At 39.5% G+C, this 27,289-nt stretch overlaps 1 protein-coding gene across 6 annotated transcripts in view; it reads left to right on the forward strand.

Moving 5' to 3' along the window:
• BEGAIN (brain enriched guanylate kinase associated) overlaps positions 1 to 27,289 on the forward strand; it is a 161,929-nt gene that overhangs the window by 64,368 nt on the left and 70,272 nt on the right. For 3 of the 6 annotated variants that reach the window (XM_026849493.1, XM_026849491.1, XM_026849495.1), the window contains one exon: positions 22,269 to 22,358. The exons of the other annotated variants lie outside the window; for them this stretch is intronic. In XM_026849493.1, coding sequence (XP_026705294.1) covers positions 22,269 to 22,358 — 90 coding nt within the window. The remainder of the gene's footprint in view (positions 1 to 22,268; positions 22,359 to 27,289) is intronic. 6 annotated transcript variants of the gene reach the window in all.

Here is a 27,289-nt window from a genome sequence, read left to right on the forward strand (position 1 = left end):
CCCCAAAGATGCCGTACAGCAGAGTAATTTCTGATAAACTTCAAGCTCAATCAGTTATAATTATGTGTTTTTGCAACTCTACTTCATTTAAAGGAAAGCATTTACCAAAAAAAAGGCAAAGTGTTTCTATCCAGAAATGATTGTGGCAAGTTCCCTATTTTCCTTTAGAAATTTTAATTTGCGGGCAGAGGTAGGCAGACATGAACATACATACTCACTTCTCATGTGTAGATATACACATTATATTTGTGCTTCTAGGCATGTTTGATTAGGTGACTGATTCCACATCCGCACACATCAGTGTTAGATTTCTGTGTAACCTTATGCTCATACATGAAATACAGAGTGCTGTTTTACCTGATGAAGTTCCTCCTCATCATTGTAAAGATGAAGAGCTGGAAGTCTGACATTGACAATTTAGCTAGAGCCCTACTGAAGTTACAATGTAAGAATGAGAGCCAGAGTATAAACATGGTAAGAAAATACCAAAACATCTATGCAAAAGTTCTAATCACTCAAGACATCAGAATATGTGTTGCTAAAAAAAGCATTTATACAAAGTTACAACACAATTGAATGTAGTCTGTTCAAATGTATTCTGGTAGAACTAATACTTTTATCACTCCTCATTGAACATCACAGTAACTGAAGAGATTTGCAGGGAGAGCAGACTACTTTTTGACCAGTAGTTCGCTGCCCAAAACCACTGCCTGGTTGTTGTTCAAAGTTGAGCCAAAGCAAAAAGCAGTGGGAAGGTCGGAGGAGAACTTTGGGCAGCAGCCTCTCATAGCAGGAGGTCTCAGAAATTAACTTGTCTGGCCCCAAGTGAGTGTTCGTAGTTGGTATCGATTGAGTGAAGGAAATGAGTGGTCTCAGATGGCTCAGAAAAACCTTTTCCAGGACTGTAGGAAACCAAAGGGAGGAGGGAAAAATCATGTATGTGTTACTTTCATAGAATTATTTAGGTTGGAAAAGACCATTAAAATAAGAGTCCAAATATTAACCTAACACTGCAAAGTCCAACCACTACACTGTGTCCATAAGTGCCACATATACACAACTTCTAAATACCTCCAGGGATGATGACTCAACCACTTCCCTAGGCAGACTGTTCCAGTGCTTGACATCCCTTTCAACTACCTTATGTTAACCAATTAAAGGGTAATGTTTAGAAATATTTAGAAAAATCTTTATAAATCTTTTCTTGATCTAATACCCGTCCCTCAAGGAAAAATGTCAGGAGGGTACCCCTACAACTGCAGTTGTGGGAAAGAAGGTGCTTAAAATAACTGGATGGAGTATGGGAGTCAGCATTTGTCCAGGATAATGGGATATGTTATCTGACCCAATTTGAAGGCTGATTTCTCATCTGGGGGCTAGATCTGAGGGGCTTTAGAGAAAATACCAAGGAACAACCAGCCAGACCCTACTTTCTGTCCCTCTATGCCAACCAAGGGCAGGAAATAGTCACAACAGTAAATGCCCAAGAAGCTTCTGAGAGTCAAAACTTCACCTTGCTCCTGCTCACCACAGTGCCTCACAAAAACCCTCCTGTCCCATCCCTGACACCACCATCTCTCCCAGTCGATTCCCAGAATGCTTCCCAGTCCCTAAGCACACTTCCTCAGGATGCACTTACATGGGAAAGGGAAAAAAAACTTCATTTGAAAGCCATTGCCCAGGGGGATGTGCTTTCCCAGCTGCCAGAAAAAGACCACTGCTGGGCACTTTTGTTATATCACTATTCCTGAAGAGTCAGGTAAGACAGGCCCCACATTTCCTGTGAGCATGTAGAAGTCCTTTCTCAGAGACTAAAATGGAACAGACTTGTGGAAGTTTCTTGTTTAAAACACATCAGCATGTGCATCTCAGCCCATTACACACCACTAAACGTTTGCTGAAATGGCAGCTTGTACTGAATTGTATTGAATTATTTTTATTGAACGTAATTACTCAACAGGAAGAACAGAGAATAATTAATCTTAGTGTGGAACTCCATTTTAACTTAGTTGATCTAGTACTTTGGAATAATGTGGTTACTCTGATTAATTTTTGCTCTTTCATTTATGAAAGTGGATAGTCTGTATTTTCACCAATTAGTTAAATAAACATCAAACACTTCTAAACACCAAATCTGAAAATGTCTAAATGTTGCCGTAATGAGTATGCTGCAAATACATAGATTAGCTACAGCTCAGAGCTAGGGAGAAAATTAATTGATGTGTAGCACAGGGTTGCATAAAATCGTTTTTGCTTGGAACTGAGCAGTGGCATTCTTCATATTAACACAGACACCTTTTCCAATCACCTAGTAATAGACAAGAGTCATGTTTTACAACAGGGATGTGAATGGTGTGGTTCCAGGCACAGTTTTTAAGTGCCTGATGCTACAAAACAAAATAACAATAAAAAAACCTGCTACCAAGCTGTACACATCTACCCAGAACAGATTATTACTTGTAGTACATGATGTTTCTTCAAATTCAAGAATCCCTCAGCCCTTTGCTTTTATTCCATTACCCACGTGTGCAGGCAAGAACTGTGCCAACTCACAGCTATAAAGCAGTCTGCACAAAGTGAAAAACGATTAAACATGCTGAACTGAATGCACTGCCCAATCAATAGGTCTTCCAGTATAGTTTAATCAGCCTGCCCATCACTATGCCTTCTTACCCTCTTTTCACTAGGTTTTTCATACGAATTTCAGTTTAAGAAGCACATATTTGGAAAGCCAAGGGTTTCAATCTCTTCCTAAAATGATCTTACAGTAATCCATGTTGATTTAGTATTATAAAGAAATCTTAAAAATTCCTGTTCCAAGATCCCATAACCCCAGCCTGCATATTTCAGGCTGCTCTGGAAGAGGCAAGTCTTTAGTTTGAATTTTGTTTAATGAAGATTCCTGTTCACTCTCCGACCTCACAAAAATGCCATTTATCCAGTATGCAACGTTGAAGAACATTTTCAGTCTGTGAACACCCCAGTACTGGATTCAGCCCACAAGAGGGAAGAAGGTTACTTGGTTGTAGCACTATAAAAACACCTGCTAGAGGACCGAGTGTGCTATTAATAACAAGCCACAATAAAGATGAGAGCGCAGCCTGAAAGAAAATAACAAAAACCCAAAACACAGTCACCAATGGGAAGAAGAGTTGGGTCCCAGAGTCCAGCGGTCGATGGGACCGCTCAGTGACCGCAAACAAGTACAGCCATCCACTGCCAGAATTCCGAACATGCCCTGGAAGAATTCACTTGACCAGCAAAGGCAGAGAATTAAACACTAACAAAAAAGGTCACAACACCAAAAATTTGAGATTATTTTGTGCAGCTCATGAGAATACATGAGAATATCAAAACTTTTCCTTAGGACTGGAAAGGATTAAGTCACACAGGAAGTATCTGCAAGGTAAGGAAAAAAAGTCTCAGTCTCCTTATGACCTCTCCAGCCAAGATGTATTACTTGACTGAAAAAAATAATTGTAGCTCGTACTACAACCGAAACAGCAAAATACAAATCTCCCAGTGATTTAACATTTACAACACATGTGTTTCTGCCATAGAGCAGGCTTCTTCCTTGGAAGCACCTTAGCTTAAGCCAAGGGATGGATTCTTCTCTTCTGGGGGAGCACACAGCCTTGTTATGCAGGGAACATGTTACTGTTTAAGAGGAATGATTTCTGATTAAAACCTTGTAATTTCACTGCCAACTCCTCAGGCCTGCCTGCAAAGCCTAAGGAAGGGGGCACATCAGCATTGCACAGAGAATTCACAGGCAAGAAGATCTTAAATCCCCCAGTGGCTCAGACACGGGGCTTTCAGCCTAGGTGCCTTTGGCTCACTGCTCTCATATTTACCCAGAGAGACAACTCATTTTAAAAAAAACTCATTGCCATGATGATAAAGGTGCTTTAAAGTTGGGAGCAGTAAACAAACATTTACACCATTCAGTTGGAGAACATAAGTAGCATGGTGCCAACTGCAGCAATCAGCAAGCCCTCCTTAAAAAAACTACTAAAATAACTATCTGATCTTTATTGAAATTATGGAACTGTTTTGGTGACAAAAGCAAACATCCAGAGTTCAAAGAGATCAGTTTTCTAGATAGAGTAAAAGTGTTCTTCACCTCATGATACTCTTGGTCAGCCCCTTCCACCCAGCACCCTGTCCTATCTGTTCAGGCACCTCTAACCTCACCCCATGAGGTGTTAGGGTGCTTTTGTAGGTTGTCCTTAGATTTCCCTCGGTTGGATTTCTGCAATTCCTTTTTCACAGAGCCAAATCTCACAAATCAGTGGATATAATGATCTTGAGCCAACACTAGCAGGAGGACAAAGGAGAAGAAAGGGTCAATATCTAAATTCACTAAACACCTCAACTACCTGGAGATTCCTTGTTAAACCTCACTTATTCCTGGCTGCCTCTTCCCTACCTCAACCCCCCATCTTGTTCTTTGTAAGCAGACAAAAGGTATGAATGAGCAGCAAGGGAGATAAATGCTTTAAGCTACAGGGCAGCACAGGTATAAAAACAAATGAGCATGAACTGAGAAGGAATACATTTAGTCTTGCAGTTGAAAGAGTATTTGTAACCATAAAAATGGGGCTAAAGACTAAAATTAATTTTAAGAAAAATCCCGATCAGTTGACTAAATGCATTATAGGAAATGATAGTAGGGTCCACATCCCTGTGGCCCAAAGTATTTATTTTAGTCTTGCATTACTGTAAAATATTTGATACCTTCTTTAACTGTTTCTTTGGGCCTTGTTTTCTGTTTAGATTGTCTGTGAGATTTGATCAGGTGATAAGCTGAAGGAAGAGAAAATGGGATATAAAGTGCAGTGGCCAAACAGCACTGGAGGGCAGATAACCTAGCAGAGGGAGATAAACTGTATAGCCCACAGTCTATTCACACTACATGATAAAAGACAGATCTGATATACCTTCAAGCATGGTCTTTTTTTTACCTCTGGATGATAAAGGGAAGGGAGATTAAGGCAATAAATCATTTACCTTTAGCCTTGGCAGCAGTACCCAAGTAATTCACTATTGAGTGTCCATTACATATTTATTGCTATACCTCACTCCTGTAAAGCAACAGGTCAGAAGGTGCTCATAATTTAGGGTCCTAATATTTGCCTTCCTTGCATTAATTCTGGAATTTCAAAGCCCTGTGTTCACCAATATCGTGAAGGTTAGAAAAATGGAGCACCCCTCTTGCATCTGCAACTACTGCCTGTGACATTGTATCTGGTTTGTGAAATGCAAGAAGGAAGCATAGTCTGCTGTAGTATCATACAGAAATGGCCATAATTTGCCCCTTAGTGATTATAAAATACTCCTATTGTTGAAAAATATCTAAACACACCGTACAGCGTTTTTTTTAATAGCAGCAATGTACTCATTCACTGGCTGACAAACCAGTGCTAACTTAACCCAAAGACTGACTTTGCAGCCTGTTCACTGCAGGGCATATCTGAAAGTGTTTTGTGTAGCTTATTTATCATTTGCATATACCCAGTGTGCTTCAGGGACACCAGAGAGAAACACCAACACTGCATCTACCTTGTTAAATACAGAGGTTTCCTCGCCGACAGTGTGACACAGACATAGCTTCCATAAAGAGTGAAAAAAAGCACATAAATTGGAAAAAAAAAATAAATCCACAGTACATTCATTAAAACCTTTATATCTGACATTTACCACAAGAGAAGTATTTTCAATCTGCCATTAACACTTCAGTATCAAGAGCATTTTTAGCTTTCAGCCAAGATTCTGCACATCACCCTAATCTTAAGCGCCGAAATGCTAACACAACTTTACATCTGAATTAGCATACTAGATTATTTCACACCAGTGGTACTTCACTGTAGAGTTAATTGTTCCAACTGCAGATACTGACAGTACCTCTAACTCAGATTTTTCTCAGTGCTCCCAGTCACACTAAATAAATGGGATGAGGAACAAAATTTAAAGCCATAACATAATCCTTATTTTTAAAACAGCATAAAATATTATTAGCTAAAAGCTTACCTGGTACAAGCTAGGTTCAATAATGTCGATCATGTGAGCTGAGGGTTCAGCCTAAAGTTTCTCTGCAGGGAGCCTTGGATTTAGATTTTATTGGTTGTGTTAGGCTTCACAACCTGCCTGCACCACTCCTGCTTTAGGAGGGGTGGAGAGACTGATGGAGCTCAATTACTGCTCCTTTCCCAGGTTGCAGAGGACAGGTGAGGCTCCAGCTGCCCCAGGAAACAATCAGCTCATCTGTGTTGTACAATGAGGCACAACTACCTAGCTAATTGTTGGAGGGAAGAGTGTGTGCTCTTGTTCTGTCTTCGAATCCTGTCTCCCATCCTTTAACCTTTCTGCTTCAGTCCAGGCTCTCCAAATGGGGATTCCTCAGACCTTTCCCTGTGACAGTTCATCTGGAGCAGCACAGATGTAGGCTGCCAGTAGCCTCCTCGGGAGCTGTGTCAGGCACTTCTTTCTGTAGCCTTCCCAAATCCTAGTGGTATCTCAAGATCTTTTCAGACAGTCCTCAGCAAATGCTAGAGGGAGACAATGCTGGGAGTGAACCTCCTTTCCTTGGGATCAGTCCCCATAGTCCACCTGCACCAGGTAACCTCCCCACAGAGCACTTCTATGGCCCATTGCTGCCACCAGAGTCTGATGTTTGGTGGCCAAATGTGCTGATGGGAGCATACCCCAACACACTTGGCCTGTGTTCTACCTCACCAGCACTTGTGGTAATTCACCTGCCTACTCCTTATTTGTCTTTAGTAGGACTACCCATGTGTTTCTACCTTCTCAATTAGTAGGACTGTTCATTTTAACTAAAAGCTGCTATATTTCATATTTATATTTAAATTCAATTTACAGAAAAGAGAACAAGTTGTTCAGTATGTATTACTCTGTGCTGCAGTAGACACACTAATTTTAGAGTACATCATTTCCATTAACACATAAGAAAGGTTTCTTCCTTTATTCATTTATGTGGTGTTTGACATACACTAGCAGGCCTGAACAGAAGGAATGGCTATAAAAGTAAGAAAAAATAATTTTAACACCATCAAGTGGGCTCAATATATCCAGAAAACTGCATTTTCTTTTGCATCTACTTTTCCTGTTTCACTTTTAGTACTCATTTACCTTATCAGGTCCAAATGACAGAAAAGTGTTGGGATACATAAAAAAAATTGCTGCCTACCACAAAAGAATGAACCTTATATTTATAGAAATCTAGAGACCTCATCTTATTTTAAATCTTTTTTTTTCTGACTTGTACTGTAATCATTCAACCTCATTTGCAAGAGGGAAATGGAAATGGAACATATTGTTAATTGTAATCAGATTGACATCAACTTACTAAGAATTCCTTTAGCAAATTGTTGTCCTCTGAAATAAAGTGCAGAATTGGAAAGAACCTGAGATTGAACATCAGTGAGGTGAAGACAGAAAAATTTATTAATACTTTTACCCTACCCATAGGAGTTAATCAGAGAGCAAGACTTGACTGAAATGAAAGACATTTTCACACCAGGATATAAAACCCTTAAAAAGGAAAAAAATATATTTTCCATAATGCTTAATAAAGTATTTAGCAAAGGTTGAAATGGTCACACAACTTTCTACAAGGTGTGTAAAATCCACATTTGTTTTAGAGGGCTATTCCAACACTTCCTACTGATACTCAATGTACTAATCCTTTTTAACTCATGCTTTAAACCAGAAGTATGCACAGCTAGCTGAATTCATCACTAGCTAATGTTAAAGATTTCTGTTTTCTCCATCAGTTTCCCATTTTTGTAGCCTTATGTCAGTCTAATCGTCCGAGACGAATTTGACTGAAGTGTTCCTGAAATATGTTGAGAAAGAAAAGCAATGAAAAAGGCTCAAATATCAGGACATTCTAATACGTGGGGTATTTTGCTAACTCAGGTCTGATTAATATGAGGTGATAGAGCTGATCACCTACCTGGGTTAGTCTTCAGGAGTCAGAGAGTAGCAACTCATCTCTCTGCCAGGGTATAAATACATAATCTATTAGTAACACCTAAAATCATAAACCACTTGTCATATAATGAGATATAAGTGTTAGCTTTGGCCACAGGTCTGGCCAGAGAACTCACAAGAAATCAAAGAAGGAACTCAACCTGAAATTCCCACTGTCTCTTCAACATTAACTTCACCAGGGCAGGAAGTCATGCTAAAGTATCAAAATGTGCCTTTAAGACACATCATATGAAAAAGAAATTGTGGAGCTGCATTGCTAGACTCCTATGGTGCTCTCTCAGATTTTGGCCAGTGATGCAGGTAAAGAAGGGGGCTAGGTCCATACCTTAAACCCTCCCGCTATGCAAAAACTTTAGCATGCCTGTATTTCCAGGAGTACAGGAACTGCCATTCCTGTTGCACTTGAACATAGCAAAAGAGAGAGTAGAATTTTGCATTCCACTTTCATTTTGTTCATTTGAGGGTCCATAGAGAACAAAGGAACTCATAAGTCTTATCAGAAAAAGGCCAAGTATGTTTTGGCCCTCCTGCCAAGGTGTCTGGAGCTGTTAAAAGTAGATTATATGAAAACAAGACAGAAACAAGACACTGGGTGTTAAACTGTGAAAGGATGTCACTTCTCAGCAAAGAGATAGTTGTTGGTAGAAGTTCAGAGGTGATGCTGAAATAAATACACTTTACAAAGGAGGAAGAGTCAGGAAGAAAACAGTCTGTCAGAACAAGCTATAAAGACCATAACAGGATACTTCTGCGAGTATTCAAGAAGATTGCTCATCTCAAGATGTAAAACAGCTGCCAGGATCAAGCTTAAGCCTTCCAGTAGCAATGGAAGAGTGCAGCTTTTTTCCAAAAGAGGATGGATAGATTGAGAGAAAGTGACTATCAGCCACTGAAATAACTAACAAGATGTACTGTTTAGCTATGCGCAGAGGCAGAGAAATCAAGAAAAAAATGTTGTAAAAACTTTCTGAATTCTAATACCAAGAGCTCAGATGTTCACCAGTTGCAACAGTGCAATGGTTAGCAGTGAGTCAGAGCAGCCTCTGGTGATAGTCAAGGTTGTCACCCTTCCTGTAGAATAGCTACTGCTCAGACAGAACAGAAATTCCAGTCCTTTCTGTGATTGTGTGCTGTACATTTGCAATACAAGGACATGGAAAAGTTAAACCCCTCTTAATTTTATACTCTCAGTTCTCATAATGCAGAGGAAATCACAGGAGTGTTAGGAATGAGCAATGTACAAGCAAGAGCAATGAAGCTGAGGAGATGTAGCCCTTCAGTTCTCAAAATTCTCTTTCTATAAAGCAAAGAGAGCATGTTACAGCAGAAAGAAAACCCAAACTCTTCTGGATTAACTATCTAATAATTGTCTCTACTGTTTTCATACTTGACCAACCATGGTCATAGGGTCATTCAATTTATTTAGTGCTTCTTTCTCCCACAAATACTTTCTCTCTCATCTCACATTCTCAGGGGTCCCTTGCAGACTATAACATTATTAAGTACTCACCAGCTTCTGCAAATACTACCCAGCTGATCAGGGTGGGGGAGGCCTGCTTACCTGTTAATCAAGTGCTACCTGATTCCTGTCATTTTCATTAGCTGAGTTGTGGTGTCTGTTTATCAGGCATGATACTTTTCTCAGTTCAGAAGTCAAGTGAAGAAGTTCTTTTACCTAGAGTCAACCTTTTAACCTACCCTGGGTTAATCCCCTACTTTCTATGCTTGTAGGAGCCAAGAGACTGCAGCTCTGGTCTGGAACTAGAAGGAGCCTAAAGCTGGTATTTTGCAGAGTCAAAGCCTGATATTCAGCTACTAAGCAGTAGCATATTTCTGACAGAGATGATACCTTTTAGCAGGGAATGTGGCAAAATCAGAGGATCCAGAATTACATGAGAGTGAAGGGAGTATTAACAGGCTCACTTGACCTCTGCATCCCTAAAAGATTTGGCAGTGTGTGCCACATGATACTCTTCCAACTCCAGGACAGTCTAGAGCCTCAGTATACATTAGGGAGGTATTAGGATGATATTCTTTGGCTGAGACAGGAATTTGATTCCAATAGATTATGGCTGGTAAAGCTTGCACAAGTAGGAACCAGATTTCTGTGTGTCATGGTCCCACTATCCTACTGGAAGTTCTGCCTCCCTGGCATCCCGTACGTGTTTTTGTTGTTTGAAGGGATCCGCTACCAGATCAGACCTTCTGGTGTCCATGTTTGTACTGTAACAAGTTAATTGTTAGAAACCTCAGGCCCAATTAGCCATCAGTTGCGCTTGGCAGCCAAATCCAAAGGAATGTATTAAAATTTCACTTATTTGCACAACCTAGTTGGAATTAGCATACTGCACCTAAAGACATGCATGCTTGCTCTTCCAGTATCTGAGCCAAATCATATTGGGGTACAAAATACAGGCACTACATTGCCTCCAGAAGATATCCCTGGGTCCAGAGGGACATTCAGAACACTTGAATAAGGAGCCCTGAGTCTTTAAACAGCTGAAGAAAGAGAAATACCATATAGATAGTCAAGGAAACAAGAACTACAGAACTGATTATTTTAACTTTTTTTTCTTTCTTGCTGGCTTCATAACTTTGTATTCCTGGTTATCCAGTGCCAGGTTTCAATGGAAGGCATGGAAATCTGTGCCAATGGCCACCTAGCAAGGGTATATCCTAGGAAAAATTGGAAACAGAACTGAGGTGTCTCAAATTGAAACAAATCAGCGCGCCCTGCTCAAATCAACAAAAGTGTGTGATATATACTGTTACCACTAGGTCCTTAAAAAAAGAGATCATAGCTGTTGGGCTCTGTGCTAACACTGTAGTGCCCATCCCTATGCCATTGGAACCTGGCGCTTAGGTGGATTTGAAGCACTGGGAATGGGCCAAGCTCCTCCATGGATCCATACCTCTTGCCCCACAGAGGAATCATAGCAGTGCTGGTGAGCCCAGCTACTTGGCCTGAGGCAGCTCGATGTCTGTCCCAGGACACTCCAGAATCCCAAATGTAGGTGTCTGTGAGACTGGTTAGAGAGAATAACATTTCTGTATTCATGTCTTGAGAACAAGGCCTGCACTTCAGCCAAGTGCTGCTTCAGAGCCCATCTCACCTTTAATCCTCAATGCCCTCCCTCTGAGAGGTATATTACATGTCATTGAATTCTCACTATTATACATTCTCAATTTATATCTCTCTAGTTTTGAAAGTATATGTTAGTTTGCTATTATCATAGTTAGACATTGTCTATAATGAATAAAGCAATCTCGTGCCCATGACTCATTGATGTACATCTGGTTGAAGACTGAGTCTGTTTTCTGCAACACAGCCAGTTCTGGCAAAAGAAAGTATGAAGAAACATATGACACAAGTTAGCCAAGCAGTAATAAGACTCACCTGAACATATACATTTTTTAATTGCTATATGGGACATGTTCCACAACAGCCACTTTTTTTTTTAAGATGATAATTCATTCCATTCATAATAGATTTAATTGTGCTCTGATTGCTCACACCTGGCAATTTTGTTTTGCAGCATTTTTTTTTTTCCCCAAAGCACTTTCAAAGCATAGAATGGGCCTTGCGCCAGGTATAGTATATGATTCAAGCGCTGAAATAAATGGAATGGGATTTGCAGAGCCAGCTTTAGACATAGACAAAGTATGCAGTTACTGGGGCAGCTGCCTGCTTTGCCTCTGCCAGACCTGCCACTGCTGCTGCCAAAGGAAAGGATGCTGTGAGTAGGCTAAAGACTCTCACTCATCCCTCTTGCAGAAGCAGCGGTCATTTTGCTTCTTGCTCCACACCATGCCTGCTTCTTCATGCCAGTGCTGCCATCTTCCCTGGCAGTACTTATCCACAGGGTGGGGAAATTCTGTGTTTTCATCCTGCTCTGGTTCCTAAATTATTCTGGATTCAACCTTTTCATTGATATTTGTTTGGTTTAAAGTGGTATTCAGGGTAATGAAATTGTATTCAGGGTAATGAAATAATTTTCAGATCTTCCCATTAGCTAATCTGAAATTTAACCCCAAACAAATCTGAGAGTATTGGGATGTTCTTAATATATCTCAAACACTTCCATCACTCAGATATTGTTCTTTCTAGCTTTTTTTTTTTTTAGTTCTCAAAAGACCCTCCACTCATGTGACCCCCACCAGAATCTTCCTCTTATTTTCTCTTTACTGTATCGCTTGAAGTCCCATCCTGATATAAGGATTCATTATACTGCATGCTGTTCTCCCCAGATCCTAAGAGATTTCATCTCCCTCATTGAACTCATACTTTAAATGGATGAGAAGAGAAAAGGGTAGGAAAGCAAGTCGAGTGACAGAGAAGTGAGCTGATTTTCTCTACATTGGGAGCCATATTGTTTGTTTGACATACCCAAGAGTCCAATGTAACAGTGCCTGGCATAGATAAGTGTGTTCAAAATGACTGTTGTATACCCTAAGACAACAAAAAAATCTGTCTGTTATAATGGAAGACACATAAAACTAGAAAGAATCCATTTCAAAGAGCCCCACAGCATGCAAGATGGACTGAGAGAACCTGTAAGATATAGCGGGATAAACTCCATGCCAACCAGCCCAGGCAATTCCAGTGAATTATTTCATCAGAGATACAGTCAGCAATGAATAACATTTTCACTAAGAGCAAGATTTAGCAAAAATAACCAAAATCTATGGTGGCAGGCAAGAGAGGAGGACTCAACTGGGTTTCTGAGAAGACAGAAAAAGAAAAAGAAAAATTATTTCTGAACTGAAATCTAGTCTCTCTTCTTTTAATTAATTCCTTCTTCTAACCTACCAAACTATAACACAAAAATAGCTCAGATTATACTCTAGGGCAGTTGTTTACATACATATTTACCAATTCTCCAGTGAGCACATTTCTGAAGCAGATCACTCCATGCTTAATTTCTCAGCAAAAGGAACGTAGAAATCTATCCACAGTGAAAGCACTCATGCTCTTCAGGGGTAAAAGATAAGGGCTATACAGACAAACCAGAAGTAATATCTGAAGAGATGTAAAATACTTGTAATTTCTATTGATTTTAAGATGCCTGGAAGCATCTCCTGGGAATGCTTCTCTAGATATTATCTCTGTAATCATAGTATTCTCAATTGAAAAAACAACTGCTCTGTTGCAGTGCATTTGTATTGAAAACACGTGTGTTGGACTGATAAATGCATTTCTATCAGACATCAGATGATGAATTCATTAGCTACATCAGATTCTGAAAGGTAGAACTGTCTTTCTCAATGAGGTTTCTTCCATTTCTGACTCCCATCATTGGCAGGACTGAGCTAGTGGATTCTGTTCTCTCACAAGTACCAATTTACTTGAATGTCACTTAACACTGAAGGCAGTAAGATTTGAAAGGGCTGAGATCCACTGTTAGAATGAATCTATTGACAATAGCATTTTTGTGAAAAAACAATTTAGGAAAAAAAAAATTAGGAACCTAGACATCTTGGATAACAACCAATTATCTGTTATCTGCAGTTTTAGGTAACCAGATACTCCATCTTCTAAGCTGTTTTCTATCTGCTACTCTTGGAAGACTGTTCCATAATAATGTTGTTCCATCATTAGAAGTCTTCTCATTTCCAGAAGAAAATGTAATCATGATCAGTTCTGTTCACTTTCTTCATAAGCCATTGCTTTTCTTTGGAGAAAATAATTTCCCCCTCCTCCCGATTATGTTTAAAATGGCAGCCATATCCCCACTCAGTCTTTATTTTCTTGGACTGATCTAGAGCAGCTTTGCTTTTGAGTTTGTTTTCTAAGATACCCATTAAGTTTCGGAAAAAGCCTTTTCTGTGCGTCTCTTCAGGACCTCTTACGAAAACGGGTGACTGGGATTCTGCATAGTGTTCCCAGGGAGACATCATTGTCCTTTCCCCAGCATGCCAGACCTTCCCTCTCTTCCTGAAACACCTTGCATGATAGTTCACTGGAGCTGCTTAGAAAACACATCTTTAGCCTATGTATTCAGTGAGTAAATGAAAGTTATTCAGCTATCAGACATAATGTAGAATATCTCTTTGGGGTGAAAGGAGTATATTTCAGTCTTATGTGTTAGCTTTATTCTACTTACCATGTAAAACGTGCCATTTTAAAGGGATGTCTTGTAATTATTAGTTCTTTCAGATTCTCTGGGGGCACTAGGCCTAGATTGCTGGAACTATGCAAGCACAGACCAGTCTTTGCACAAAAGAGCTGCTATTCTCAGTAAATTCTACTCTATATTCAGTATGATATTATTCACATGTTCACATGCCTACTTAAAAACATCATAGCAGATTTTGGGAAAGGTATGAAATATAAATACAGGTACAGTTGATGTCTGCAGTAAATACATCTGTATATTTAGAACAGTCTTCTTACATAGTCCATTCCTAGATGACAGAATGAGTCAGTGATTATCCAAAGTTCCCAAATTTAGAGGCTCCAAGGAAGACTGTGGAAAAATGGGTAAAAGGGAGAATTACACTGGCAATAAATGACTTAGAAGGTAGCTTTTAATGTATTACTTATTTATGTTTATACCTTAAGTGTCCTGACATTCCATAACAGGAGACCAAAGCATCTTTCCATATTTGTCTCAAGATTGATAAAAATTCAATTCTAGACATAGAAGTCTTCTTGGCCAGATGCTTACTGGTAACTCCCCCATAATGTTCTCCCTGTTGAAACAAAGGTTTGTTAGGTGCACTCAAGAGAGGGCAGCTAGAGCTTTGTAAAGATTGACTGAAGTCAGACCATAAAATAGAGCAAAAAATGGATCTGCTCCTGAGACACTGGAACACAGCATTTATGATAGAGAAAAAGTAGTAGGGAAATTATTCACAATGGCCTAATTACATTAGAAGCAACACTTGTTCAGCTATTTGGAGAAAAGAACCCAAGGGAAATGGAGGAAAGGACAGCCCTTAGTCCAGTCTGATATTTATTTTCCTGCATGTGGGAAGCCATTCCTCATGAAAACAGTTCTACCATTATACAGAAATTCACCTTCAAAATAAATGTCTCAGAAAACTGTTGGATGTTTTCGCTGACAGCATTGGAGAGCCATTACTTATACTGAAACTTCATGAGACATATAAAACATATAAGCAAGTATAGTTCCAATAGGAAATGTCTACAGAGAACAAGTATATTTTGGCACCTATACAATGTGGTCATGCCTATTGCTTCCCAGAAGAAATAACAAAATGCATTTAAGCAGTATACAAACTATCAACTGTCATTGAATTATATTGCAGAGATGATAGATAACCTCAAAAAGTGTGACTGTTTTTATTCTATAGCAAGTTTATAAACTAAGACGATAAAGCTAGCTATTGCTTTCCACAATATGCAGATGATCAGCTTCCCAAGTAGGAGACTCAAAATGAAATATTATTAACAATTTATGATTATTTCCATGCAGATACTGAATGACTAATTCCTATCATATTTTTCCATAGTTGCAGGAGGGAGTGTTTCTGCACCTGTTTCTCTTCCCCCAAATCTAATCATCAGTGAAATTGTACTCAGCCAGCTGTTAAATTTCAGATTGGTTATTATATTTCATGCATTTAAACACTGAAAAAATATGAAGTCATATAGCCACAATAAAATGCTATAGTGATACCAAGAGAAGTGATCACCAAGCTTGCAAAGGCTTCACACAGTCTTGGATTTTGTTGTAATACCTAACTAGATTCAAGCCAATAGTGGATATTCATATGCAAACTAGAGTACCTAGTTAACGGCAATAAAGTTACCAAAAATTTGGAAAAATGTAGTGTGTTTCCACAGATTCTTTTGAGAGCTTAAACCAGTTTTTAATTATTAGAAATTTATGTAAAACTGATTAGCCTATGTCTCCTGTGCCACCATTCACAGAGGGTATGGCATCTTAGCATTTTGAGAACAGAAAGTTCATTAATTCATTTAGTCATAAATGCTTATATTTTATTGATACACCTGTATTGAACCAACTGCCTTGTGTCTGAATGAAACATAACTTGTGGTTTGGCTACACAAGTATTTGAAGGCATCAACAAGCAAAATCAAACATTACAAGTAGCTCCAATCCTACCACAACTGCTCTGTCAACATGCCGAATACAGTGATAATTATTCATTCATGTATTTACAGCCTGAGCAGGGAAGTTTAAAGGCTTTATATATTATTTGCCACATACATTTTCTGAAAGTAGTGGATTTAAAGTATGTACATACACATACATGTGTGTATGCATATACTTACGCATTTACTGCACAAAAGGCTGCCCACATGGTTTGGCAAATATAGATGGATAAATAGCTAGGTAAGGTAGATATGATTACCCAGTAGCATTACTGATCACTGAGGTCACCCAAAATTTTCCGCTGACAGATTGCTTAATGCTTTGCAAAATTTTAACTAGATCAATTGGAATGTTGCATGTCATATTTTTATGTTAAAACGCCTTAGATATTTCTGAAAATATAACTATGGAAAAAACCGTGGGTTTACTCATAGAAAAAAAAAAAAAAAATAGATCTGGGACCTAAAATATTCCAAGGAGCCTTCAAGAGTGTCAAGAATTTGTGATATAGCATTTTTATAAATATTCAGATTTGCAGACTTCAAAAGCATCTGGAAAAAAAGAGATCATAGCTGTTTAACAGAGACACTTTTGGGCAACTAAATCTCACATAGGTTCAATCTCAATTAAATGTTCTTGATCCCAGAGTTTCACAATGGAACAAGACCTCCTCCCTAACTCTTCCCGGTAGATTAAGCTTGCTGTAGTGTCTGGCTTCCCAGGAGGGGACAGAGAAGTGGTCTTTCACCTTCAGCATTGCAGTAGCTGATACAAGAGGAGCCAGTAGCCATAATAGAAATATATTCGATGGGGATTGCACAGATGGGCAAAGCTGGAGATAAAGAAAAGCCATCGCAGGAGCTTGTTAGAAGAGTGGGGCAAGAAAAGACAAGAAATGGGATGAGGAAAAAGGGTGGATTTTTGTGCCTGGTCAGAAAGATACTGAGAGGTGCCCAAGCCAGCAGACCTTTTGCCAGTGAAACACCCTCTCCTAAAATGTCTTAAACTGAGCTGGCAGAGCAACATCTCTGTATTCCTATACTGTCGGAAAATATCTATTAACTTTACTGTCCTCATCTTCCTCCATTTATTACCCAATGGATATTCCCAGTCTCCTTATATTCCCAGATACTCTGTTACCATTTGTGTCCACACTGTGGAGGTACTGGTCCAGTCCCTGCAGGTTACTCCAACTTGGGGGCATGCAAGGTTCCATAGGACCCTGTTTTTCAATTAGGGAATTATATTTAAAATGCTCATTAAGATATATTGCTGCAGTTCCTTCAGCAGTTTTACATTATTTAATGCTGTGGTCATAGATCTGGGTAACTCCAAGAATAGAACTGCCACCCCCTTACAGAAAATGGATTGTTTGACATTTTTATTACCTCCAGCCTTTGTTCCATGGAGATGACAGCCAGTTACTTACATTGGCATAACTGGAAGGAAAGTAGGTAGAAAGCGCAGCTGACGTATCTTGCAAGTCTGTGATGCTAAATCAGCATCACTGCCACGTGCCTCTTCAGTGAGGATGGGATGTGGAGGTAAAGTCGTGACAGTGTGTTCCAATGTGTCCCTGTGGTTCTTCCAGCTTGCTCTGTCAATGTTTCATCTAGGGTTATTACTGTTTATAAAAGCATGCTCTTAAAATACCTGCATGCTGTTAATAAAAGCAAAAATAGTTGTTCTTGTGCTTAATTTCTTCATACTGGGGTAAAATAGGGCTGAATTGGGCAAGTACAGAAATCATAATAGCACAGCTCAGTTTAAGGGTGACTTTCGAACCTCCTGCAGGTCTTAAAGAGCAAGGAGTTTAAGTTAAAATCGGATGAGGACACACTCTTTCCTGTTCCACAGAAAATCCTTCTCCCTTTAACAGTCACAAGATTTGGGGTGGCTTTTGCTTAGACACTGCCAGCTATTCACTAAGTCCTCCACTCACAAGTGGAGCAACTATGAAATTCTCCAACTTCTGAAAAACACACTTTTTCAGAAAAATCATTCAGATTTGCATTGGCATTTGTAAAATAACCATGTATATCCTATGTGAAATATGAAAAATAAAACCAAATCTTATAACATTTCCCCCCCCCCTCCCTTCTTCTTAGGCTTAACTTTACTCCCAATTTTTCTACCTCCTCCCCCTCAGCAGCACAGAGAGACAGTAATAGGAGCTGACAGTTCATCACCCATTGTCTCTGCCACTCCTTCCTCCTCAGGAAGGGGACTCCTCACGCCCTTCCCCTGCTCCAGCGTGGGGTCCTGCCCATGGAAGACAGTCCTCCACAAACTTCTCCACTGAGTCCTTCTCACAGGCTGCAGTTCTCCACGAACTGCCCCAGCGTGGGTGCCTTCCCTGGGGTGCAGCCCTTCAGGAACAGGCTGCCCCAGCGTGGGTCCCCCGTGGGGTCACAAGCCCTGCCAGCAAACCTGCTCCAGCGTGGCTTCCCACGGGGTCACAGCCTCCTTCGGGCACATCCACCTGATCCCGTGTGGGGTCCTCCCGGGGCTGCAGGTGGAGATCTGCCCCACCGTGAACCTCCACGGGCTGCAGGGCACAGCTGCCTCACCATGGGCCGCACCGCGGGCTGCAGGGGAATCTCTGCTCCGGCCCCTGGAGCACCTCCTGCCCCTCCTTCTGCACAGCTGGGTCTCTCATACCCTCGCTCTCTTCCAGCTGCTGTTGCGCAGCAGTTTTTTCCCCCTTGTTAAATGTTATCCCAGAGGTGCCACCACTGTCGCTGATGGTTTGGCCTTGGCCAGTGGCGGGTCCGTGTGGAGCCGGCTGGCATCGGCTTTATCGGACATGGGGAAAGCTTCTAGCAGCTTCTCACAGAAGCCACCCCTGTAGCCTCACAACTGCCAAAACCTTGCCATGGAAATACAATAAACCTATCATAAAAAGAGCAGTGGTTTTGAGGAGTAGTACATGAACCAGGGATCTTTATACATATCAGATGCTATAAATTTTACTCACCTGTGAAATATGGAGAGGAGATCATAAGGGGCATTGTATTTACTTTTCTGATAACAGTATTTCTTAAATTGACAAAGAGGTCTCTATGAGTCTACTCCAGGCACAGTAGATCAGTCACCATCTGCCACTGAAACTGATGAGTTGTTCTTCTCTAGACAGTGAAATAAAGTGTTGATTGTGTTTCACTGAAAAATCCACCTTTTATTTTTTTTCTCAAATTGGCTATAGGTCTGTAAGTATCCTCTGTGATTATTGTCAGATGAGCCACAGACAGTATCTGAAGTAACATGTTCTAGGACAAGACAAGGAAACACAGACTATTACAGCAGTATGCCCAAATTTGAACTTCACTTGACACTGGAGTCGGTCTCAATCACATCAGTGAGGGATAAGGGAAGCTCTGTAGAAAGAAGAGGAAAATTAGTTACTTTATCATGCTCTGGCATAATAAAAAGTAATTTTAAAATTTGATAATCTGAAATACTTTATCATCAGGTTTTGGGGACTGATATTTTTCCTGTAGTAAACTACTACTTCTATACAACAACCATACAATATTGTTTTTAAATAGGCTTATTTATTACTTTTAATGGTTATAATTTTCTTACAAGCACAGTTTCAGAAAGAGAACAACACAGTAACAGAACTGGGAGCTTTTTCCATTTTGTTTCCTTTAAAATTTACAGTTGCTTTAGACAAAAATGTATCTGTGTTTTGCTGATTTCTGATTTGCCAGTGAATACAAACAATATCCCATGTAAATTGCAGAAGCAGACAAATTAATTTTTGTGTTTGTATATCGGGCAAATAAATAAATCTTACAGTTACTAATTATTTTTCAACCTTGCACATGAGAATGTGATTAGACTGACTACAACTGACACTGATTATCGGAGATAGGATGTTATTAAATCCCTTTGGGGAGCCTTTGAAAGACCCACCACACTTAGAGCAGAGAGCTTTTCTCTGCATTAGCTCGTTTATGGAGCAATTACATGGGACTTACTACTGAAAAGATGTCAGGAAAAACATTGAGCAAAAAGCTAAAGTGGAGTTCACACCCCTCCCCTCTCTGTCAAAACATTTCACAACCTTAAAATGTTTTGTCAGGATTATCTATAGCAAAGCTATTTGCTATATACATTACTAAAAGGTATGAGGTAGGTTAGATTAAGACTACATGGAAGAGGGATGGTAATGGATCTGAAAACAGCAGAGATTTCGCCAAGCTCAAATGTCTTCTTTGCTCCAAGAGCCACAAATTAATTAATTCTGTGGGCTTGAAAAGACCAATGTTTTCATTTCATCTATCTCAAAGTTTTCAAGTTTTATTATTTCATTAGAAAACTACTATGGAGATTTTCTCAGTGAAATGCAGAGAAATATGCAAAATACGCTGCTTTAAAAAATCTGCACTGATTCTGGAAAAAAAACTGTGTCTGAACTCACTGATTTTTTTCAAAATTAAGATTTCAAAGACCTGATTTTTAGGAACAGTTTATAATTTTGTACCTATAAATATACAGATAGAAAATAGAGAGCCAGGTAGAGATAATTTCCAAGTCTTTATTCCTAAAATGGACTGTTCTCCTGATACCCAAAGCTGAGAATGAAAATGCATAGTAAAGTACCACACAACTGGTATGTATTAAATAAGTATGCACCTATTGATTATGTGATTTTCAGTTTGAGGACATTAGAAAAGCTCTGAGAACAACATAATCCAAATACTGACAGCTCACTGAAGAACTGACAATACTGAGGTATTACAGATTGAAGAGATTTATTCTCACCTCCACTTTGAGTTTAAAGTTAATATTGCTGTAGATTCATGTCATGACAACATGAAAACCTTTATGTATCTCATTTTTTCTGTTCTCCCTGGGTGTCTTCACATATTTAATCCAAGTCTGGTACAGAAGTTAAAAGATAATGTTCCTTCCTTATTCAATGAAGAACTCAGTGGTACAACTAGAGTAATGTGCTGGAATTCACTTAGTGCTTTTCCCGAGAGTGTCTTAAAGAGCAATATCTTGCTGCTAGTAGTTTCTGACATGAAGCTGATCCTAGGGTGGATTTACAGCAGTGGCAAGAGACTCAGCAGAGTTCTCCTGTCTCATAAACACAGATTCTCTGCTGCTCTCTGGAGCACAGTTACTGCTCCTGGAATGTGTCCACGGTCCAGCAGGTCCCTACTTTGCAGTACTCACTGTTAATTGATGACAAATCCTGGAAGGTAGGATTTTCTGCATGTGTAGTGATCACTGACCACAGGGAAAGCTTATGCAAAAATTCTGCTTCATAAATATGAATATCCTTGAGTGAGGAAAAAAATGATCCTTCACTGTGTTTATGCTTCAAGGCATGTTAGGTTGCATTTCTGATATTGTAGAGGAACACAGCAGTACTGTATGAGGAATTCTGCGTGGCCAAATGCAGTAGTCCTTACTCAGATTTTACTCAGGAAAAAACACTTTTGACTTGAGTGAGAATATGCTTGACTAAGGACTGAACAGAGTGTTTTGAATCTTACCAGCATTGCTTGATGCTAATGTTGGACAACAGCTCTCATTGCTAATTTGCCTGCCTCATTGGCCTTCTCCTGGGCTCTGAATCTGTTTTTGCTGTGTGTTATTCATAGCTTATATTGCTAGTTCAGATTGCTCTTCTTTGTGTTTTTCATTTCCAGCAAATATTTTGCAGCTATTGTTCTGCGGCTGGTAGATGTGCATGGAACCTGGTATGTGGAACTGAACCTCAGCCCAGATTTAATTAACACTGTTAAACATGGTCTCACTATGGTGCTCAGAAGGAATTTTGCAGACCTCTTTCAGCGAAGCATAAATTGGTTCAATCTGATGTTTTTACAATGCAAAAAAATATAAGGACTTGATTCACAAATCTTAAGACCAAATGCTTCTCCAGTAAAATAGAAGGAGTAGCACCCATTTACAGCCACCATAAGGTCAATCATAAATGCTTAATTCTGACCTACAATATTCATACAAGAAAATGTCTGTGCTGTAACACCACCTTTTTATGTAGTTTTAATACTGCTTTAAAGTAAGATATACTGAATAATTAGTACCAAATTATGCCATAGCCTACTAATATGCAGCAAATCTAGCTAGGTTATCACTCGTATGTCTTATGAGCCATACCTAGCCATGGTTTATCCTCTATTCATGCTGCAGGGTACGAAATTCCTGGGTGCCAACCTGCCTATGGCAACCTAGAATTCTCCAGGGCAGGCTCGCAAAATCTTCACCTACTCTCTGGGACAGGTAACTAATAAGTGATGTTTTGTGAAGTTATGCTTTCTTTCTAACTTTCTGATGTCCGTAAAAATGTATCATTTCTTCACGTCAGTCTGTAGTCTCTCATCGTTCAATTGCACTATGTTTTCTGAATTAGGGAAATAACAGCAGACCTGTTTATTATAGTACTCTAGATGCTTGCCTCAGCCAAGCCTGTAATAATGGTTATTAACGTGTATAAAACCTGAAAGTTTTTTAGGAAGCTGCAAAATCCACAGCTGCCTACTACCAGTTAATATTTTTTTTCTGATGGATTAGTTCTTATAATACAATTGCATTGCATTTCATTGTTGATGTCACAGCTATCTGGGCCCTTCACCCACCCTTCATAATTGCTGGTATGTATATATTCTCTCCTTTATCAGGTTTGCATTAATCATCGGTCTCCCAAAGTAAAGATTTTTTCAATGCCATAGGTACAGAGAAGTTGAAAGGATGGAGGAGTTATGACTGATTCTAGTTTACATTCCTATGCAGCACATAGTATAAGTTTATGTAATGACTCATTTTTCCATATTTTGCTTAGATTTTCTTCTACTTTTCTCATGAATTCTCTCTTTGTTCTTTATTGCTTGACTTTATTTCAAGTGGCAGGTATGTAGAACAAATGTCATTCACTGATACTATTGTTTTCAATTACATGAAATATTGAAATATATTTCAAAGTAAGAAGTTAATTAGATAAAAAATAAAGACAGGCTAAGCTTTAGATTGTCTTCTTGCAATCGATTTTCTTTGAATGTCTGTGAATTTTTGTCTAAGGAGTGCTGCTAGTGCAGGAAAGACATAAGTGAGATTCTTTTGGTATTTTTTGGATGTTCTACACTCTGTGGAGTGAAAAAAAGCAACAATCTTGGAAGAGTGGTTTAAATTCCTGTTTTTCAGTCCCCTGGGGCTCTGCACACGCACTCTACTCTTATCTGGGCTTAGATGAGCTTGATGCAAAAATATCTTTGCTCTGCTGCTTTCCTTGTTAAAACCAGGAGATGTCCAGTGAAACGAATCAGGGCATATAAAACTGTTCTTTAGAATGTTTGACCTCAATTCCGTGATCCCAATTTGATTGAATATTTGAAAGTCTTAAAATTGGAACAAATTCACACAGCCAGCATGCTGTGCTCTTTTTAAATGGATGCCCGTGAGGAAGTTCAGAGTCCTGGGATGACATTTAGTAGCCTTTCTGTAGGGCTCTCTAAAGAAAAACATCTTCTTTCCTACCATCACTGTCCACTTGTGATTCTTAGTTTCAAAAGACAATAAGCTTAGTCTTATGGATGACAATACCACAGTTTGTCTCCAAGTATACCAAAGCTTAAAATGCACAAATCCAGGATTTTAGCTCAGGCCATTTAACCATTTCATAAAAAAATAAACAGCATTGAAAGATAATTGATTGATAATTTTAATTTTCTTCTGTTTTTTAAAAAGCTCCCAGAAATCTAAACTTTTAGAGACCTTTTAGTATTTCCTGAAAGCTTGCTTTTTTCTTTCCTGTTCCCTAACTGAAATCTTAATCACACTGTTTCAACATATCTAGACTTCGAAAATTTATCTGTAAACTTGTTTTCCAATTATATTGAAAACACGAGCTTTCTGAAGGAACTAAAAAAACCCAAAACCAAAACCAACACATTTGTTTGAGGAAATGAAAGGTAGTGAGTATGACAACTGTCAGCACTTACAAAATGAGTATAGATTCTATTTTATCCAGCCTGGTGCACCTTAACCTTTGAAAAACTAATGAGAAAGCAACAAAAATTTCAGCAAGACAGTTAAAAAAACCCCAAGTCTCAGTGCACCTAGAATGCTGAAGTAGTTTGGCTATAAGGCAAAAAAATAAAAGCAGCCTCTGTTTAGGTAACACACATCTCAGGCACAAGAGGAATTTTTGGGAGGGCCTGTAGTAATGATGCTGCTTCCTCACTCTGTGTGGTTCTTTGAGGTGCTATGTCCGCAGGGTAGGTGGAAGCAGAGGGCTCCTGGGTCCCCTCTGAAGAAGCTTTTCACATGAATAGTGCAAGCATCTTTTCAGATGAATCCCAACTGCCTGATTTGGTCCCTCCAGACTTGTGGAGAGCTCCTTCATTTACTGGCTCACTCTAAAAACTACAGAAGAGCTAATGTCAAGGTGCTGGACTGCTAACAGGAGTTTGGAGGAATGCAGTCCTGTTCCCTCTCCTTCCCCATACATACACAAAAAAGGTGACAAAACAGAGTCTTTCACGGAAAAGCCAGTTCAGCTGAGGGAGCAGGATAAAATAGACTCGACTGAAGTAATAAATCATGACATTAGGTTGGGAGGAAGGGTGTATGAAATGATGGCACAACATGCTGAACAGTGGGGAACTTGCTAGAGGTGAACTCATTTATACTCTTGCAGAGCAGAAGACTTCTCAGTTAACAAGTCCTAAAATAGTGTGCTGCAGTATATAAAACAAGGTAGGGCTCAGAATGATTAGCCAAAGGCGACAGATGGCAATTCCTTTGTCTTTTTTTCCTTTTTTTCTTTTGCTGTGATATCAATTTGATCAAAGACTTGGGATCATTTGTTATTGTAAGAAAACTAAAACTATCTTGAAATATTCAGGCAAAATAAGTTCATTCAGATACAGCCAGTAGCTTTCATTGTTCCTGTTCAACACCTTATAGATCAGTCTGTGTGTAGTAATAGTTTCCCTCAGAATCTGAATTACATGTGCACAGCTGAGAATTTTGGTGTGCCCAGGCTAAGAAGTATTATTTAATCAATTCATTAAATCAAATTAGTAATTAATTTAATTTAATTGTTTGCTTGTGTTAACAAACCAGTGATCTATTCTACTTCCAGGAAGCCTTCCAAAAAGTCCCTAGAGTTCTGTCGTGGTGCTCTGGTAATGTCATACAGCTCTGTGTGATGGGGGAACTAAATGATAAAGTACAGAGACTGCAGTAGAACTGACTGCACCAATGGCTGCTGAAAATGTCTGAGGGGTCAGTGCTGTGTCTCACTCTAAACAACAGCATCATCTGGTAGACTCTTAGTAATAATATCTGGCATGTATTAACATTTTTTTAAAGGCAAGCACCTATGGATTCAGGTTAGAGATACAAAAGGAGCTTCTGTCTTGTAGGACTTCTGTTACAAAAGAAGATCAAAATGCAACTGTGACCAGATATAATTAAAGAGAAAATTCAGTAATTTATGCAAAGAAAGTAATATACAATGCTTATAAGGGAAAAAAGCAGTACCATCTGCAGTTCCTCCTCCCCCCAGTCCCAGTCCCAGTAGTAATTCTGTCTGACTGGTCCCGGAGCCAAAAAAGTATATTTAATTTTTTCAGCTGCTTAACATAAACTTCCTGATGGGAAGTGCTAAGCCAGCCCACCAAAAAGAGTCCCTTGAGCCAGGCAAAGATGAATTTCGAAACAGAGGAAAAAAAGATTGGGAAAGGAAGGAAATAGCTAAGGTGAGAAGAGAGATAATAACCTCAATCTATGTCTGGATGCTTTATACGGAATGAAACAGGAACAAAATTCTTTCCCTACTACTAAAGCACATTTCTGTAGTACTCCCTTACCACACCTCCAACCTCAGTCCTTTAATAGAAGGAGTAAGATAATTTTCATCTCACTTCTGGGCACTGGGCTTCACCCATTCTCATGATATATCTTATCACAAATAAACAGCACAAATCAGGAGGAACCACATTCCTGTTCCAGCACAGCTTGATCCAGATGAATCAGGAAACAGACAAAAGCAAAGTGAAAAAGGTTTAATAACACAATTAAAATATAACTTTAGAAGCTTGTGAGCTGATGTGGCAGGCTGCTTTCAGTAATTTCCAGGGGGAGTGCTTATCCGTGACTACAAACCAAAGCAATCTAGAAGCTGGCCACTCAAAGCTGTAAGGAGAGCTGCTGCAACCAAAGGCAGCTTGCTCAATCGCCTGGAGAGCTCTCTTTGGCTTCCAAATCATAAATTGAAGTCTACCTCTAATTTTGCTACCTCGATTTCTCAATCCCTCACTGTTGTTTTTTTTTTTTCTCCTTTCTCATCACTGCTTAGTAGTCTGCATTCCCTAGTGAGACGCAGTGCAGACTGCTAGGACTCTGCCAGACATTAAAAATCAGGCAACGTCTGTTCAACAACTTCAAATCACTTTCTGTGTGAGGCAGCCCCCCCAAATAGCCTTTGTTACAGCAAGAAGTATTTGTTGCAGTCAGCCTTTTCTGCTGCTTTCTTATCTTTTGTGCCCTGCCACTTTACATTGTAAGTCCTTTCTTCTAGCCAAATGTTTTATGCAAACGTACTGGCCTCTGGAAAGCCAGAAAACATCATCTTTTACAGAGGTGAATCTTATTCCAGAGTTATGTCAAGAGCAGAGTCTGGACAGCAAGCAATGTGAAGATCCCTTCATCCCTAGGAATGGTCAGGGTCATTATGTCTCTGCTCTCTTGGACAAATGCTGGCTGAAGTTCACCATGACAGAATTGAACTCTCTTCTCACCCAGTTTCACCAGCTGACTCATTTAAGGTGTGGTCCAGAGTACTGGGCAACATTTGGAAAATGCAGACAATTTAGAGTAGGGCATGAACATGAGCAGAGTCCTGCATTATCATGAGAAAATAAACATACACTTCCTACCTCTAGAGGATGAGTCAGAAAACATGTATCCCTCCTTGAATTGAATGCTTTTTTTCTTCTCTTGCAACCTTATTTTCCAGCTGTTCATCCTTTCATTTTCTAGCAACGCTGAGAAACAATTTGAACAGGGACAGTCTTTATTCAGACTTCTGTAGGATTACTTACTGAACCCAGTGGTTAAGAGTCTACTGCTGGAGCTGAAATCAGTCGGTCTCCACAGACTTTAGGAAGAGCCTAACGAGACACTAGGAGGCAGCTGGGAAGAAAGCAGAG

The sequence above is a fragment of the Athene cunicularia genome (genome assembly GCF_003259725.1).
Source record: "Athene cunicularia isolate RWA chromosome 5 unlocalized genomic scaffold, athCun1 chr5_part1, whole genome shotgun sequence".
Taxonomy (NCBI): Eukaryota; Metazoa; Chordata; class Aves; order Strigiformes; family Strigidae; genus Athene; species Athene cunicularia.